Source organism: Ovis canadensis, chromosome 22, assembly GCF_042477335.2.
Source record: "Ovis canadensis isolate MfBH-ARS-UI-01 breed Bighorn chromosome 22, ARS-UI_OviCan_v2, whole genome shotgun sequence".
NCBI lineage: Eukaryota > Metazoa > Chordata > Mammalia > Artiodactyla > Bovidae > Ovis > Ovis canadensis.
The window spans coordinates 23,504,176-23,519,295 of NC_091266.1; the positions used below are offsets into that span (position 1 = coordinate 23,504,176).

The 15,120-nt window shown below is 38.8% G+C and overlaps 1 protein-coding gene across 1 annotated transcript in view; it reads right to left on the minus strand.

The window, feature by feature from the left end:
• The window catches only part of PRKG1 (protein kinase cGMP-dependent 1), a 1,303,224-nt gene that overhangs the window by 1,214,594 nt on the left and 73,510 nt on the right, over positions 1–15,120 (minus strand). Inside the window, exon 2 of the mRNA XM_069567846.1 lies at positions 3,866–4,032. Coding sequence (XP_069423947.1) covers positions 3,866–4,032 — 167 coding nt within the window. The remainder of the gene's footprint in view (positions 1–3,865; positions 4,033–15,120) is intronic.

Consider the following 15,120-nt stretch of genomic DNA (forward strand, 5'->3'; position numbering starts at 1 on the left):
CCTTTCCTCGCAGATACCATTATCATGTAACATAAGATGTATTCACTTTATTTCATAGTATTTGAGTTTTCTTAATGTTGTATCCTGATGTGAAGATCTGACTCTTTGGAAAAGACCCTGATGCTGAGAAAGATTGACGGCAGGAGGAGAAGGGGACAACAGAGGGTAAGATGGTTAGATGACACCACTGACTTGATGGACATGACTTTCAGCAAGCTCCAGGAGTTGGTGATAGACAAGGAAGCCTGGCATGCTGCAGTCCATGGGGTTGCAAAGAGTTGGACACGACTGAGCAACTGAACTGAATGTTGCATCAAATATTTGAGATATGGGGTATTGAGGAGAGGAGAAATGACCACCACCCAAGGACTTTGCTTCCTTTTCTGGGAAAATGGCTTGTTTGTTTTCTTTATACACAAGATTATTATATCATGTTAGACAGAAGTATAACCTTATTATTGTCTTTACTTGGATATTTTGGTATAGTTTAAGGAGATATGTACGGGTGCCACGTTGACAAGGAATGGACCTGTGATGGTTAATTTTATAAGTCAACTTGCAAGCCCATGATACCCAGATATTTGGTCAAATATTACACCAGACATTTCTATGAAGGTATTTCTTTGCTGGAATTAACATTTAAATTAGTAGTCTTTGAGTTAAAGCAGACTACCTTCTTAATGTTGATAAGACTTCATCCAATCAGTTGAAGTCTTATCAGGAAAAAAGACTGATGTACCTGGAGGAAGGGTGAATTTTACCAGCAAGCCGATGGCTTTCCAGTCTCCACAATCATGGAAGTCAATTCCTTAAAATAAACCTCTCTCTCACTACTCAGATATATACACACATATATCCCATTGGCTTTTTTTCTTTGGAGAACCATCACCAATACAGAGTCCCATATTAAGAGCTTGAGCTCTGAATCCAGATTACTTGAGTTCACTCCTAACTATACTATAAACCAGGTGGGCCTCAGTCTTCATATCTATAAAAGGGGATAATAAATACTAGCCCTTACCTCACAGGATCACTTTGAGAATTAAAGAAATTTTATACACAGAAAGAGTTTAGAAAAAGCATGCTCTATATGTTGGGCATTGAGTTCTAAAAACTAACAAATATTAAGTATAATTTTCAAGCTCCTTCTAATATAGCTAGTAAAGTTGAATTTAATCTTAGAAAACAGAAATGGCATGAATTAAACAGAAATTTTTAGAAAAAAATGTGTGAGGAAAACTGAACATGAACATACAGGTTTTCAAACTACTCATTTCTGGAATGGAACTCAATCAGTTCAGTTCAGTCGCTCAGTCATGTCTGACTCTCTGCAACCCCATGGACTGCAGCATGCCAGGCTTCCCTGTCCATCACCAATTCCCTACTACTGTTGCTAAGACGCTTCAGTCATGTCCAACTCTGTGTGACCTCATAGACGGTAGCCCACCAGGCTCCCCCGTTCCTGGGATTCTCCAGGCAAGAATACTGGAGTGGGTTGCCATTTCCTTCTCCAATGCATGAAAGTGAAAAGTGAAAGTGAAGTCACTCAGTCATGTCTGACTCTTCGCGACCCCATGGACTGCAGCCTACCAGGCTCCTCTGTCCATGGGATTTTCCAGGCAAGAGTACTGGAGTGGGGTGCCATTACCTTCTCCGCACCAACTCCCTAAGCCTACTCAGACTCATGTCCATCATGTCATTGATGCCATCCAACCACTTCATCCTCTGTTGTCCCCTTCTCCTCCTGCCTGCAATCTTTCCCAGCATCAGGGTCTTTTCCAATGAGTCAGTTCTTTGCATTAGCTGGCCAAAGTATTGGAGTTTCAGCTTCAGCATCAGTCCTTCCAATGAATATTCAGGGCTTATTTCCTTTAGGATTGACTAGGTGGATCTCCTTGCAGTCCAAGGGACTCTCAAGAGTCTTCTCCAACACCATAGTTCAAAAGCATCAATACTTCAATACTCAGCTTTCTTTATACTCCCAACTCTCACATCCATACATGACTACTGGAAAAACCATAGCTTTGAAGAGATGGACTTTTGTTGGAATATCAATGAGCATTTAAAATGACTGAAGTAAAGTACACTCTGCTTTATACAATATCTGAATTCTTAAAAATGTGCCTGGCCAGTAAAATACATAAGTAATCAAATAATATGAAACTATTGATATAATATCATCTCAGAAAGGCTTTAAACTTGGTTTCTAAATGTTAATAGTTCTTTACATTTGCCTCTATATTTATAGTCTGCACTTGGCCTCTATATATTTCTTCCACTTCTCTCATTGCTCCTGCTCACTACCCACGTCCACCCTTTCCCTGTAAGTTCACCTCCTTTCCCTGCAATTCTCTGCCAAGTACATATTGTTTGTGTTTTTGTTTACGATACTTTGTTTTTGTCAGCGGAAAGCCTAACCGAACATTGACATCCTTTTGGCATGGGGAGAAACTCTGTAACCCTGACACAAAGCTGAAAATTATAAAGAAAAAAGTGATAGAGATTAATAAATATCAAATGCCTGATTTCAGTATGTCAAGAAAGAATCACAAAGAAAAATTAAAAGGTGAATGACAAATGTAGAAAGAACATGTTTTGCATACTTTCAAGTATTTAATAGAAATAATGATTGCTATTCTACAATGTTTTACACTTTGTATTATATAGCTACACAACTTACTCATACCAACTTCATAACAGTCCTGCGAAGAAGGTAGAAAGCAAGATTTCTCAGCACAGGCACTAAGGACAGGGCATGCATGGTTGTGGGCCACTCATTGCCTGTTGATTAGCACCTCTGTTCTTTTCCTGCTAGACACCAGGAGCCTCCTTCATGCCCACCCTTACCCAACGTGTGACAACCAAACGTCTCTGAACATCACCAAATGTCCCTGGGGGACAGATTCATCACCAGTGGAGAACCATGGCCAGAAAGAAAGAGTATCTCCTTTTTCATAAGCTGGGTGAAACAGAGAAGGTAACTGACTTGCCCAAATACACCTCTCTTCTGAATGACCTGTAAAACTGACAGTTACAGGACACCAGCATGAATGCTTTGGGTAAAACACTAACTGCCACCAAATCAATCGATTGTGGATTTTCTAAGCCGACTGTCTTCTACTATAGACATCTTTGAACTCACTTCCTTCTCAGCTGATTCATTCATGATTTCAGGCTTTTTCGTCCCCCAAAAGGAAAACATGCCATTATAAATTTCAAGTTAAAAAATTTATAATGTGAAAATATACAGAAGCATAAAACATATTTATACAGTGCATGCCTCAGTTTTTTTTAAGCAGTTTCTATCTTAGTTTGTGCAATATTTATGAAACAAGCTACCACTCTTAATAATCAGGAAGTTAATACACTATCCAACCTTTATGATCCACCTCTATCAGACACCCAAGAGACAGTGAAAACATTCTCTTTTTGTAGAAGCAACATAGCAGAAGGCCAGTCATATAATGGGAGGTAAAGTGGAGCTGAAGATACTTTGATTATCTGACCAAAAATACTTCCAATAGACTTGAGCTTCCAATGAAGCTTTGAGTTTGCTCAATGATCTGACAGTGTGTGGTCTTACGCAGTGCAATAAATAGCAATGTTTTTTTTTTCATGTTATTGTCCTTTCCCCATATCTGAAAAAATACTAGATTTTCATTTTAATAATTCTAAACACAAACACTTCAAATGATTAATCAACCTCTGTGTCTAAGCAGTGTTCTCCCTCTTTTCAAACTGTTTCTCAACAACAACAAACAAGAAAAATGGAATTGTCTCATGTAATGCACTGCCATCTGTGTGCAGGCTGATAAGATGAAAAGAGAATATTTGAATGTCAGGGGAACGTGGTTACAAAGCATACCTTCCATGACATACACCAGTGACCCCACATCTCCTTCTTTGATGATGCAGCTGTCTTTGCCGTACTCCACCGGGTACATACAATCCACAATCTCTTGGATCTGTGACAGCTCCAAGTTCTTCATAAAGTCATTGTCAAGGATGGCCTCCTTTATGAGATCCTTGGACCTGCGGTAAGAGAGGGAAGATTTACTGGCGCAACTGACAAGCGCTTTCACAATCTGTGAGGTTGAGCAGAGCCAGTGTCAGGCACACATTTTCTTGTTAGGAATCCAAGAATTTCCTGACTGGCCCAAGAGTAATTCCACGGAAGCAGGAAAGACACTGAGAGATTTCCCCTTAAGTAAAGTATCCTTAAATGGATATGGGACCAGTACATAAGCAAAATCACAGAGTTCCATTTTGCTTCAGGCTTTTTTTTTAACCCAAAGACTGTTGGCAAACCAATGGACAGACATCTTAAATTGAAGCTTGAAACACAGCTTAAGAATGAATGGGAACAAAACACAACAAAATTTTATAGAAGAAACACTATTATTACTAAGTTTATAAATTACAAAAGAATATCAGGATGTACAGTGTACACACAATTACAGTATAACACAATATGTTTGCTTATTTTTAGGTGCCTCTCCCACTAGATATTATGCTCCCTGAGGGCAGGGACAGTTTGTATTTCTTTTCTCTACTCTATGCCCGGCGTCTACTACAATACCAGTTATATATAGTACAAGTGCTCAAGAAAAAAAATGATAACGAATTGATATTTAATTAGCTGTTCAGAACAACTGATATAAATGTGAGAGTTCTTTATCCATATCTCATGCTTCTTTAGAGAATATTTATCTCTTCAAGCAGCTTACATTGAGGTAACCAGGCAGATAAAACTCTATTGAACAAGGTGTTTTACACAACATAGCTTAAACGTGGGATTCAACAGGTAGTCTCCAGGAAACATGTTTACAAATTCTCTAATTGGGATTCAGTGGGTAACAGGAAAGTTTTTCAGAACTTGAAAGAGGGTGATCATTTACTTCTCTGGGAAAAGAAACACCAAACAACTTCCTGGGATATAAAAATCAAAGTAAAGGGAAATGGAGAAATACTGTGTCAAGAGCAGCACAGAGTGCTGTCAGAGAAGTCAGAAGCTGGTTACGACAAACACAGAGACCTTAACAACATGGAGGGTAAGAAGCACATCCGGAATTTTATATTAAACATCTTAATCTGAACAGCACCTGGCTACAAGCCGGTCTTTGTCTTCATTGGCTTAACGAGTGGCTTTCAGGGAAGCGACCTGCAGCAGTGAACACTGACCACAGCAGCTGCACCCCCCAGTTCTGCGCGACTTCCACTCTAGACCTCAGTCTAACTGATCCAGCCTTCACACATTATCTTTTGCAATGATTTGGTTCTGAGTGAATACAAAGGTGCATGTCAAATGAAAACTATGTCAACTCTATCAAAATGAAAATACACTGCGAATGGGCTTTTTTGAGGCAATTAAACTTTTCTTGAAGAGTTAAAGGCAGGGAATTAATTATTATACTATTTTTAAGTGAAAAAGGAGGATACAAAATAGTCTTTAGAATATGAAAGCATGGGTGTGTGTGAAACGCAAAAAAATAGGTTTTCGAGTTCTGTATATTTGGATCCCAATCCTGGTACTGTCATGTATTAACAGTTGGCAGGTTGTCTTACTTTTCTGAATTTCCATTTTATAAAATGTAAAATGGTATTTTAAAAATTACCAGCCACCAACAGGCGCGTGAAAAGACATTCAATATTTCTAGTCATTAGGGAAAGGCAAATTAAAACCACAATAGACATCACTCCACGCCTATTAGAATAGCCATCACACACAGGAAAAAGAGAAATAATAAATGGTGGTTTGGATGCAGAGAAAAGGGAACCCTTATACAATGTTGGTGGAAATGTAAATTGTTACTGCCACCATGAAAAACAGTGTTGTGATTCCTCAAAAAATTAAAAACTAGAGCTACCGTATGATCTAGTCATTCTACTTCTGTGAATATATCCAAAGGAAGTGAAAACAATAACTGGAAAAAAATATGAATTACCATGCTCATAGTAAAATTATTCATAATAGCCAAGACATGAAAACAACCTAAGCATTCCCAACAGATGAATGGATAAAGAAGTTGTAATGTGTGTCTATATCTGGATCTAGATATATAGATACACAACGGTATATTATTCAGCCATAAAAATGAGAAAATCGTAACATTCCTAAAAACACAGATGAATCTTGAAGGCATTTTTCTAAGTGAAATATATCAGAGAAAGACAAATAATGTATGACCTCACTTTATGTGGAGGCTGATTAAAAAAAAAAAAACTCATAGAAAAAAAGGGATCAGATTCGTGGTTACCAGAGGTGGTATCAGGAGGGAGGAGGAGGAAGAATTTGAGAAAGGTGATCAAAAGGCACAAGCTTCCAGCCATAAGATAAATACTAGTACAAAATAATGACTATAGTCAACATTACAGTATGGTACATAGGAACAGTAACAGAGTAGATCCTAAGAGTTCTCACTCCAAGGAAAATTTTTTTTTAATTTTATCTACATGAAATGATGAATGTTAATTAAACACTTAACTAAACAGGTTTCAATCCAATCCCAAAGAAAGGCAATGCCAAGGAATGCTCAAACTGCCGCACAACTGCACTCATCTCACGTGCTAGTAAAGTAATGCTCAAAATTCTCCAAGCTAGGCTTCAGCAATATGTGAACCGTGAACTTTCAGATGTTCAAGCTGGTTTTAGAAAAGGCAGAGGAACCAGAGATCAAATTGCCAACATCCGCTGGATCATCGAAAAAGCAAGAGAGTTCCAGAAAAACATCTATTTCCACTTTATTGACTATGCCAAAGCCTTTGACTGTGTGGATCACAATCAACTGTGGAAAATTCTGAAAGAGATGGGAATACCAGACCACCTGACCTGCCTCTTGAGAAACCTATATGCAGGTCAGGAAGCAACAGTTAGAACTGGACATGGAACAACAGACTGGTTCCAAATAGGAAAAGGAGTACATCAAGGCTGTATATTGTCACCCTGCTTATTTAACTTCTATGCAGAGTACATCATGAGAAACGCTGGACTGGAAGAAACACAAGCTGGAATCAAGATTGCCAGGAGAAATATCAATAACCTCAGATATACAGATGACACCACCCTTATGGCAGAAAGTGAAAAGGAACTAAAAAGCTTCTTGATGAAAGTGAAAGAGGAGAGTGGAAAAGTTGGCTTAAAGCTCAACATTCAGAAAAGGAAGATCATGGGATCTGGTCCCATCACTTCATGGCAAATAGATGGGGAAACTGTGGAAAGAGTGTCAGACTTTATTTTTTTAGTCTCCAAAATCACTGTAGATGGTGACTGCAGCCATGAAATTAAAAGACGCTTACTCCTTGGAAGAAAAGTTATGACCAACCTAGACAGCATATTGAAAAGCAGAGACATTACTTTGCCAACCAAGGTCCGTCTAGTCAAGCCTATGGTTTTTCCAGTAGTCATGTATGGATGTGAGAGTTGGACTGTGAAGAAAGCTGAGTGCCGAAGAATTGATGCTTTTGAACTGTGATGTTGGAGCAGACTCTTGAGAGTCCCTTAGACTGCAAGGAGATCCAACCAGTCCATCCTAAAGGAGTTCAGCCCTGGGTATTCTTTGGAAGGACTGATGCTGAGGCTGAAACTCCAGTACTTTGGCCACCTCATGTGAAGAGTTGACTCACTGGAAAAGACTCTGATGCTGGGAGGGATTGGGGGCAGGAGGAGAAGGGGACAACCCAGCATGAGATGGCTGGATGGCATCACGGACTCAATGGACGTGAGTCTGAGTGAGCTCCAGGAGTTGGTGATGGACAGGGAGGCCTGGCGTGCTGCGATTCATGGGGTCGCAAAGAGTTGGACACGACTGAGCAACTGAACTGAACTGAACTGAACACTGTGATAATCATTTCCCAATATGTGTAAATTAAACCATCATGCTGTACACTTAAAATATACATACTGATGTATGTCAATTATTTCTCAATAAAACTGAAAAGATATGTGAATATTGGTAAAAAGATAATGTTACTTTCAGTAAATGGTGCGTGAAAAGGTGGTGGTAGTAACTGCAGTTGCAGTAACAGGAAGTAGTAACAGTGTGCAGTCGTGACTTAGAACAGTATCAAAAGGAAATAAATGTTGGCACTGGTTGCCTTTGGTGACAGAATTATATTTTTTCTTTCAATTTTTCTCTAAAATTTTCTAGAATGGGCATGATTTTCATATGAAAATTTCTTTAATTTCAGAGGTAGTTTCTGAAAAGCAACGGTGCTGTGAGGAAAGATAAAAATCTATTGCTCGTTTCAATAATGACTTAGATACTTAATACTGCTGGCTGCTGCTGCTGCTGAGTTGCTTCAGTCATGTCCAACTCTGGGTGACCCCATAGACAGCCTCCTACCAGGCTCCTCTGTCCCTGGAATTTTCCAGGCGAGAGTACTGGAGTGGGGTGCCATTGCCTTCTCCGAGATTCTTAGTACTGGTTAACTGTTATTGGTATAATCGATATTACTCTTTACAACGGATTCTCTTTCACATGGCCTGTGTCTAAATACTAATGGTAGGAATTTTCACTTCATGAACAGATGGTGATGAATGGCCAGAATAGAGCTTCAGAATAGACTCTATTTAAAAAGTCCTGTTTGTGAGAATTTTACTTTAATTTGCCAGAACTATTTAACTGTAAGTTTCTTTCAAAGTTTTTTTTTTAATTTTATCTTCCTAAAATCTTATTTCTCCTGAGGCAGAGAGTTGTTTCCATTGAATATTCAATACAAGATGCAAAACTCTGTCCCCATCTATGATTTTCATAAGCTCTCCCTTCTTAATTATCTTTACCATTCCTGACCTCAAGGTCAAGATCCCATAGCAACTACATAGTGACTCCTGAGATCTACTGTTCTAGGATTGCTTTTCCAAATAACAGGACTTATTTGATCTTTAAGAAATTAATTTTAATCAAACTGCATAATATTCTCTTTATTAAAAATTCTTTTATTTTCATTGAGTCAGAGTGTAAGGTCATCAATGGGTTCATATTTTTTTAATATAATAAAGACTAAAGACTAGATATCAATCCCAGAGTCCCATCTTGTTTAACTACAGATGGTATCTTTTCCTTTGGGGAATAATAATGGTGCTCCATTAAAATCTAAGCCCTAGAAATGCTTCAAGATTAAAAATAAAGCCTTCTTCCAAGAAAATAATTAGCTACACCCAAAGATGACTGAAGAAAGGCACTTTCTTTCTACTCATAAACAGCACAATTAACCTGCTTCATGAAGACATTAGAAAAGATGGCACAGCTTAGTGTTACACAGTCCCTTAGAATTAATCGAGTTTTCTAAGTGCTTACCAAAAATTGGAGGAGAGGAAAGGAATTTCAGGATGTGCTTGCTTCTCCAACTTAATTTCAAATGGAGAACATTCAATCTCAAGTCCCTGAAGAAACTAACTAGAGGCTTTCACCTTTGCCTTTGTAGTACTTTAAAATAAACTAAGAAATATAGGACCTATGTCTTATCATTTATCCATTTATCCCTTCATAGAGGTATTGCCCAATGACATTTGCCTCCAAAATATCCCAAATAATCCCTCTCTGCCTTCACAGAGTGGTGTATCTTAAAGATGTTCTTGTCAGTGAGCGATGCTCAAAGCCCTGCCTCTTCATGTAATTTTCCTTTAAGTCCTTTCCCACTGAAGGCTTGAAACCTTAGGGCAACTCTCATTAGTCTCCACTTGCTCCAACATTATAAACCATAATCAGTTCGAGCCTCCACCTAACTCTTCTTGGAATCTTTTTCTTTCCCTGAAGAAGCAGTCTAACACACTCATTGTAACTAACATGTGATGCTGCATGTGGGATCAGCTGAGCTGTGTTATCAGTCTGGGAGCTGAGGAAAGCTGCTATCGCAAGTTCCAGAAGGTGATTATCTGCCCTAACCCTGAGAATATATCTTAACAACATTTTGCAAGAATTCAGTAGCCTGACCTGAAAGGCGAAAGACGCAAATACAAAGATCTTGATTTTTTTTTTAATCCTTCATGTCTGCTTCTGTGTACAAATAATCTATCTTTTTTTTTTTTTAAGCTCTTTCTTCCACACTCAAAATTTGTGACTTTTTCAATCCAAACAACCGTAAAAGTAACTCGGTTATTTCAAGCTGGCCCTATTGATTTCTCATCATCAAATTGTCAGCCTCTGAAATATTGGCTTTATATAATAGTGTGCTGTTAAATGCACTCTCCAGGGGGAAAAAAAAGCCCTGGTTTGTAGTGTTTGCCAATTTCCATGGTATAAATACTCCCACCATAGTCAATTTCAAGCTACTAATGCAAAGTCAGCCTGCTTGCAAAATTCCTGAAAATTTAGCAAGCAATTCTTATATGAGCCAGTCTGTTGGCTTCAACACATCAGATATAGATTCTTTTCCTAACACCCTAAGAATTTAGTGTGCCTTCATTTATAAATGCTAAAACTAACATGATGATCCTTTCCTTCCCTAAAGATTTCATTAGGTGGTATAATATCCCCAGATAACCTTTGCCAGGATTAGCAACAGGTCTTCCAAATTTTCAAAGTTTAAGAAAATGAATTAGAAAGCCCACTTCCCCATTTATTTACTGCAGAGAAAGTTCCCAAATATACACAAAGGCTAACTGTCTTTCTACACAATTTTAGATAAAGTGGGCAATCTGAGGTATGCATAGGTAAATATAACCTACCTCTCTAACGAGAGAGATGGCATTATTCACTACAGATAAACAGAGCCCCATTAGTTTTCTAAACATGAAAGGATATTCTACATTGTGGATATCATGTAGTAGGCTCGCTATATCTACAGAGCGCTAGTGTTATGTCAAGTGTGGAAGGCTGTTTCAGAACAAGTTGTCAGGAAGGCTTCTCAAAGCTGAGGACTGCGTAATAGAATCCACAGAGAAGAGCATCCTGGGTAGAAGGAAAAACAAATACGAAGGTTCAAAGACTAGAAGGAACTTGATCTATCCAATCAACGTTCAGTAAGGAGACCTATGAGGCTGAAGCACAGAGTGAGGCAGAAGAAAAGGAAAAGGAGAATAAGACTGCAAAGGCAGGCAGGAATCCGGTCTCACAGGGCCTTGAAGGCAGTGATACAGAGTTTTACTTCATTCTAAAGCCTTAGGGATACAGTGAAGCGTTGATGATAAGAAGAGGTAGGACTTGCAGGTAATATATCTGGCATAAGGAATACATAGTGTACTTTTTTATTGGAATATAGCTGCTTTACAATGTCATGTTAGTTTCTGCTGTACAACGAAGTGAGTCAGCCACACATATTCATACATCCCCACTCCTTTAGCTGCCTTCCCATTTAGGTCACCACAGGGCACTGAGTGGAGTTCCCTGTGCAAATTTCATCAGTCAGTTTTCATTAGTGATCTGTTTTACACATAGGAGTATATATGTATGTTAATCCCAATCTCCCAATCCATCCTGCCCTCACCTTCCCACCTTGCTATCTGTATGTTTGTCCTCTGTGTGGATGAACTTATTTGCAAAACAGAGATAAGGTTAGTTTAAATTGCTACTGAGTTCATAGAAGCTTTATGACATGTATTTCATCAATGAACAGATATTTAAAGTATCCTGATAATAAGGAGTTCTTATGACTGAAACTCCTGGGAACCACTGTCGCACAACTCCTACACTTAGCTCTATTTCAAATCACTAATTCTCAGGCAACTTTTACATATAAGAAGAGAATGAGATCTCATCTCCAATTTCAAGCTATGTCCAAAGTTCTAAAAGATATGCACTCTTCCTTCACAGTGCCACTGAACACATACCAAGCAACTATAAATACGCCCCAAACGCGGCCAGAAATGTGAGAATCAAATCAATATCTGATCCCTTCATTTGATGAAGACTTCTAGGCACTTAAAAAATAGTTAAAATTATTACTAAGAATGAATATTGGCAAGAGCAATTTAAAAATAATTTACAAAGATTCTATAATCAGCTTTATACAGAAGAACTGTACAAAAATGATCTTCATGGCCCAGATAATCACGATGGTGTGATCACTCACCTAGAGCCAGACATCCTGGAATGTGAAGTCAAGGGGGCCTTCAGAAGCATCACTACTCTAGTAGTGGGGGAGATGGAACTCCAGTTGAGCTATTTCAAATCCTAAAAGACAATGCTCTGAAAGTGCTGCACTCAATATGTCAGCAAATTTGGAAAACTCAGCAGTGGCCACAGGACTGGAAAAGGTCAGTTTTCATTCCAATCCCTAAGAAAGGCAATGCCAAGGAATGCTCAAACTACCACACAATTACACTCATCTCACACGCTAGTAAAGTAATGCTCAAAATTCTCCAAGTCAGGCTTCAGCAATACGTGAACCATGAATTTCCATATGTTCAACCTGGTTTCAGAAAAGGCAGAGGAACCAGAGATCAAATTGCCAACATCCACTGGAGCATCGAAAAAGCAAGAGAGTTCCAGAAAAACATCTATTTCTGCTTTACTGACTATGCCAAAGCCTTTGACTGTGTGGATCACAATCAACTGTGGAAAATTCGAAAAGAGATGGGAATACTAGGCCACCTGACCTGCCTCTTGAGAAACCTATATGCAGGTCAGGAAGCAACAGTTAGAACTGGACATGGAACAACAGACTGGTTCCAAATAGGAAAAGGAGTACGTCAAGGCTGTATATTGTCACCCTGCTTATTTAACTTATACACAGAGTACATCATGAGAAATGCTGGGCTGGAGGAAGCACATGCTGGAATCAAGATTGCCGGGAGAAATATCAATAACCTGAGATATGCAGATGACACCACTCTAATGGCAGAAAGTGAAGAAGAACTAAAGAGCCTCTTGATGAAAATGAAAGAGGAGAGTGAAAAAGTTGGCTTAAAGCTTGTCATTCAGAAAACCAAGATCATGGCATCTGGTCCCATCACTTCATGGGAAATAGCTGGGGAAACAGTGGATACAGTGTCAGACTTCATTTTTTTGGGCTCCAAAATCACTGCAGATGGGACTGCAGCCACGAAATTAAAAGATGCTTACTTCTTGGAAGGAAAGTTACGACCAACCTATACAGCATATTAAAAAGCAGCGACATTACTTTGTCCACAAAGGTCTGTCTTGTAAAGGCTATGGTTTTTTCAGTGGTCATGCATGGATGTGAGAGTTGGACTATAAGGAAAGCTGAGCACTGAAGAATTGATGTTTTTGAGCTGTGGTGTTGGAGAAGACTCTTGAGAGTCCCTTGGACTGCAGGGAGATCCAAGCAGTCCATCCTAAAGGACATCAGTCCTGAGTGTTCACTGGAAGGACTGATGTTGAACCTGAAACTCCAATACTTCGGCCACCTGATGCAAAGAGCTGCCTCATTTGAAAAGACCCTGCTGCTGGGAAAGATTGAGGGCAGGAGGAGAAGGGGATGACAGAAGATGAGATGGTTGCATGGCATCACCAACTCAATGGACATGAGTTTGGGTAAACTGCGGTAGTTGGTGATGGACAGGGAGGCCTGGCATGCTGTGGTTCATGGGGTCTCAAAGAGCCGGACACAACTGAGCAACTGAACTGAACTAATAATCAATTTTTTGACTGATAAAAAGCACTCACTAAATATTTTTAGTGCTCCAAGGTCAGTATTAGGCTCACATATCAGAACGAGCATAAATGCACTTTCCTGGTCCTTGATCTACAATAAAGTATCTTCAGCTGGCAGCTCAGAAGTCCAAACCTCAACTGTAATTCACGGTTCTTTTACTCAGATATAGTCATTGTAGGGTGCCTTAAAAAGCGTCTAATTCCAGGAGTCACTGTGGCAAGATATCTCCATCTATATACTGTGAAATATTCAATGAATCACCTAGAAGCGAGAAAACTCATGGAGTAGTCCTCTCAACCGCCTCAACTGTTGAGATTCTGCCCAAACAGTAAATCCTATTTCTAGCCTAACAGCTTTCTTGAATGAACTCTGTAGGTATAGAGCTAAGAAATATCAACCAGCTCACATTTTTAAAGACAAAATTCAATCCTGAAAAACGATGGGCCAATTGAGATATTTCCTCAAAACTGAAAATCAGTTTTCAACAAGTTTCAGACTAAATTTTCACATCAAGCAACTCTGCCATAGCTATCCCAATCTTATCACAAAACAGTCATGAAGAAATCAAGACTATTTGCAGCATTCATATCCATAATCAGCATATGATATAAAACACTGGAAACACTAGGCCAAAATATTATGATAGCAATGTAGCTCCCAAATGGCCAATGATATTAATCTTCTATCACATGCATCCCAAATAATTTCAAGTTGCCATTTCTATTTTTTTTTTGTAGTTCTAAAGTAGATCAGTATCCACTTGAAATTTAGATATTATAACTCTAAACAAAAATAATGATTTGGGTCAAGGTGAAAAATGGTTGACCCATAAGATATTTGACCCATAAGATATTTGTTTGCTGATTTATCACTTACAGCTTATTCTTTTGAACTGATACTCATTCTTATTGACTAGGAGTGATGCTAAGTACCTCTTGAAATCACTAGTTATGTTAATAGATGGAGCAAACTTGTACTAATTAAAGGAAAAAAATGTATTGCTCTTTGTAGGTGCTCATCAACTTCCAAAAAAATCAATATTAAAGTCTCCCTTTCAACTACTGCAGTCATTCAGTGCTCCAGAGAGGCATATAACAGCTACTTCACACTAGTGAGCCTAACTCAAACTAGAGCAGTCTCCAAAAGAGCCCAGCCCAAACTCCTATGCTATAGTTCCCCTTTCATACCACTGAAGAAGAACCATGGGGTTTCACAGAAGAAGTGCAAAGTGCTTTCCACGAGAATAACGATCATAAGAATTTCAGGAGAATGAGACCACACACATTGCATTCCAAAATATAAGAACCATGCGGCTGGATCCTCTATGATTAACTCTACTTTTGAAGTTAGAGATCTAAACTGCAAAACAAAAAAGAGCAATGATGGCGAAGAAAACACGTGGCATATATTTATATGTCCAATTTCAATTCAACATTTCAGAGCAATTTCTTGCTTATCTTTCAGTACACACAAACAGCTGAGATCTCTCGGCGTTTACTTGCTCACAACAAGGTCAGCATGGTTACACTATGAACATCCATTAAGTTCCTCATCACCCAGGGTGAC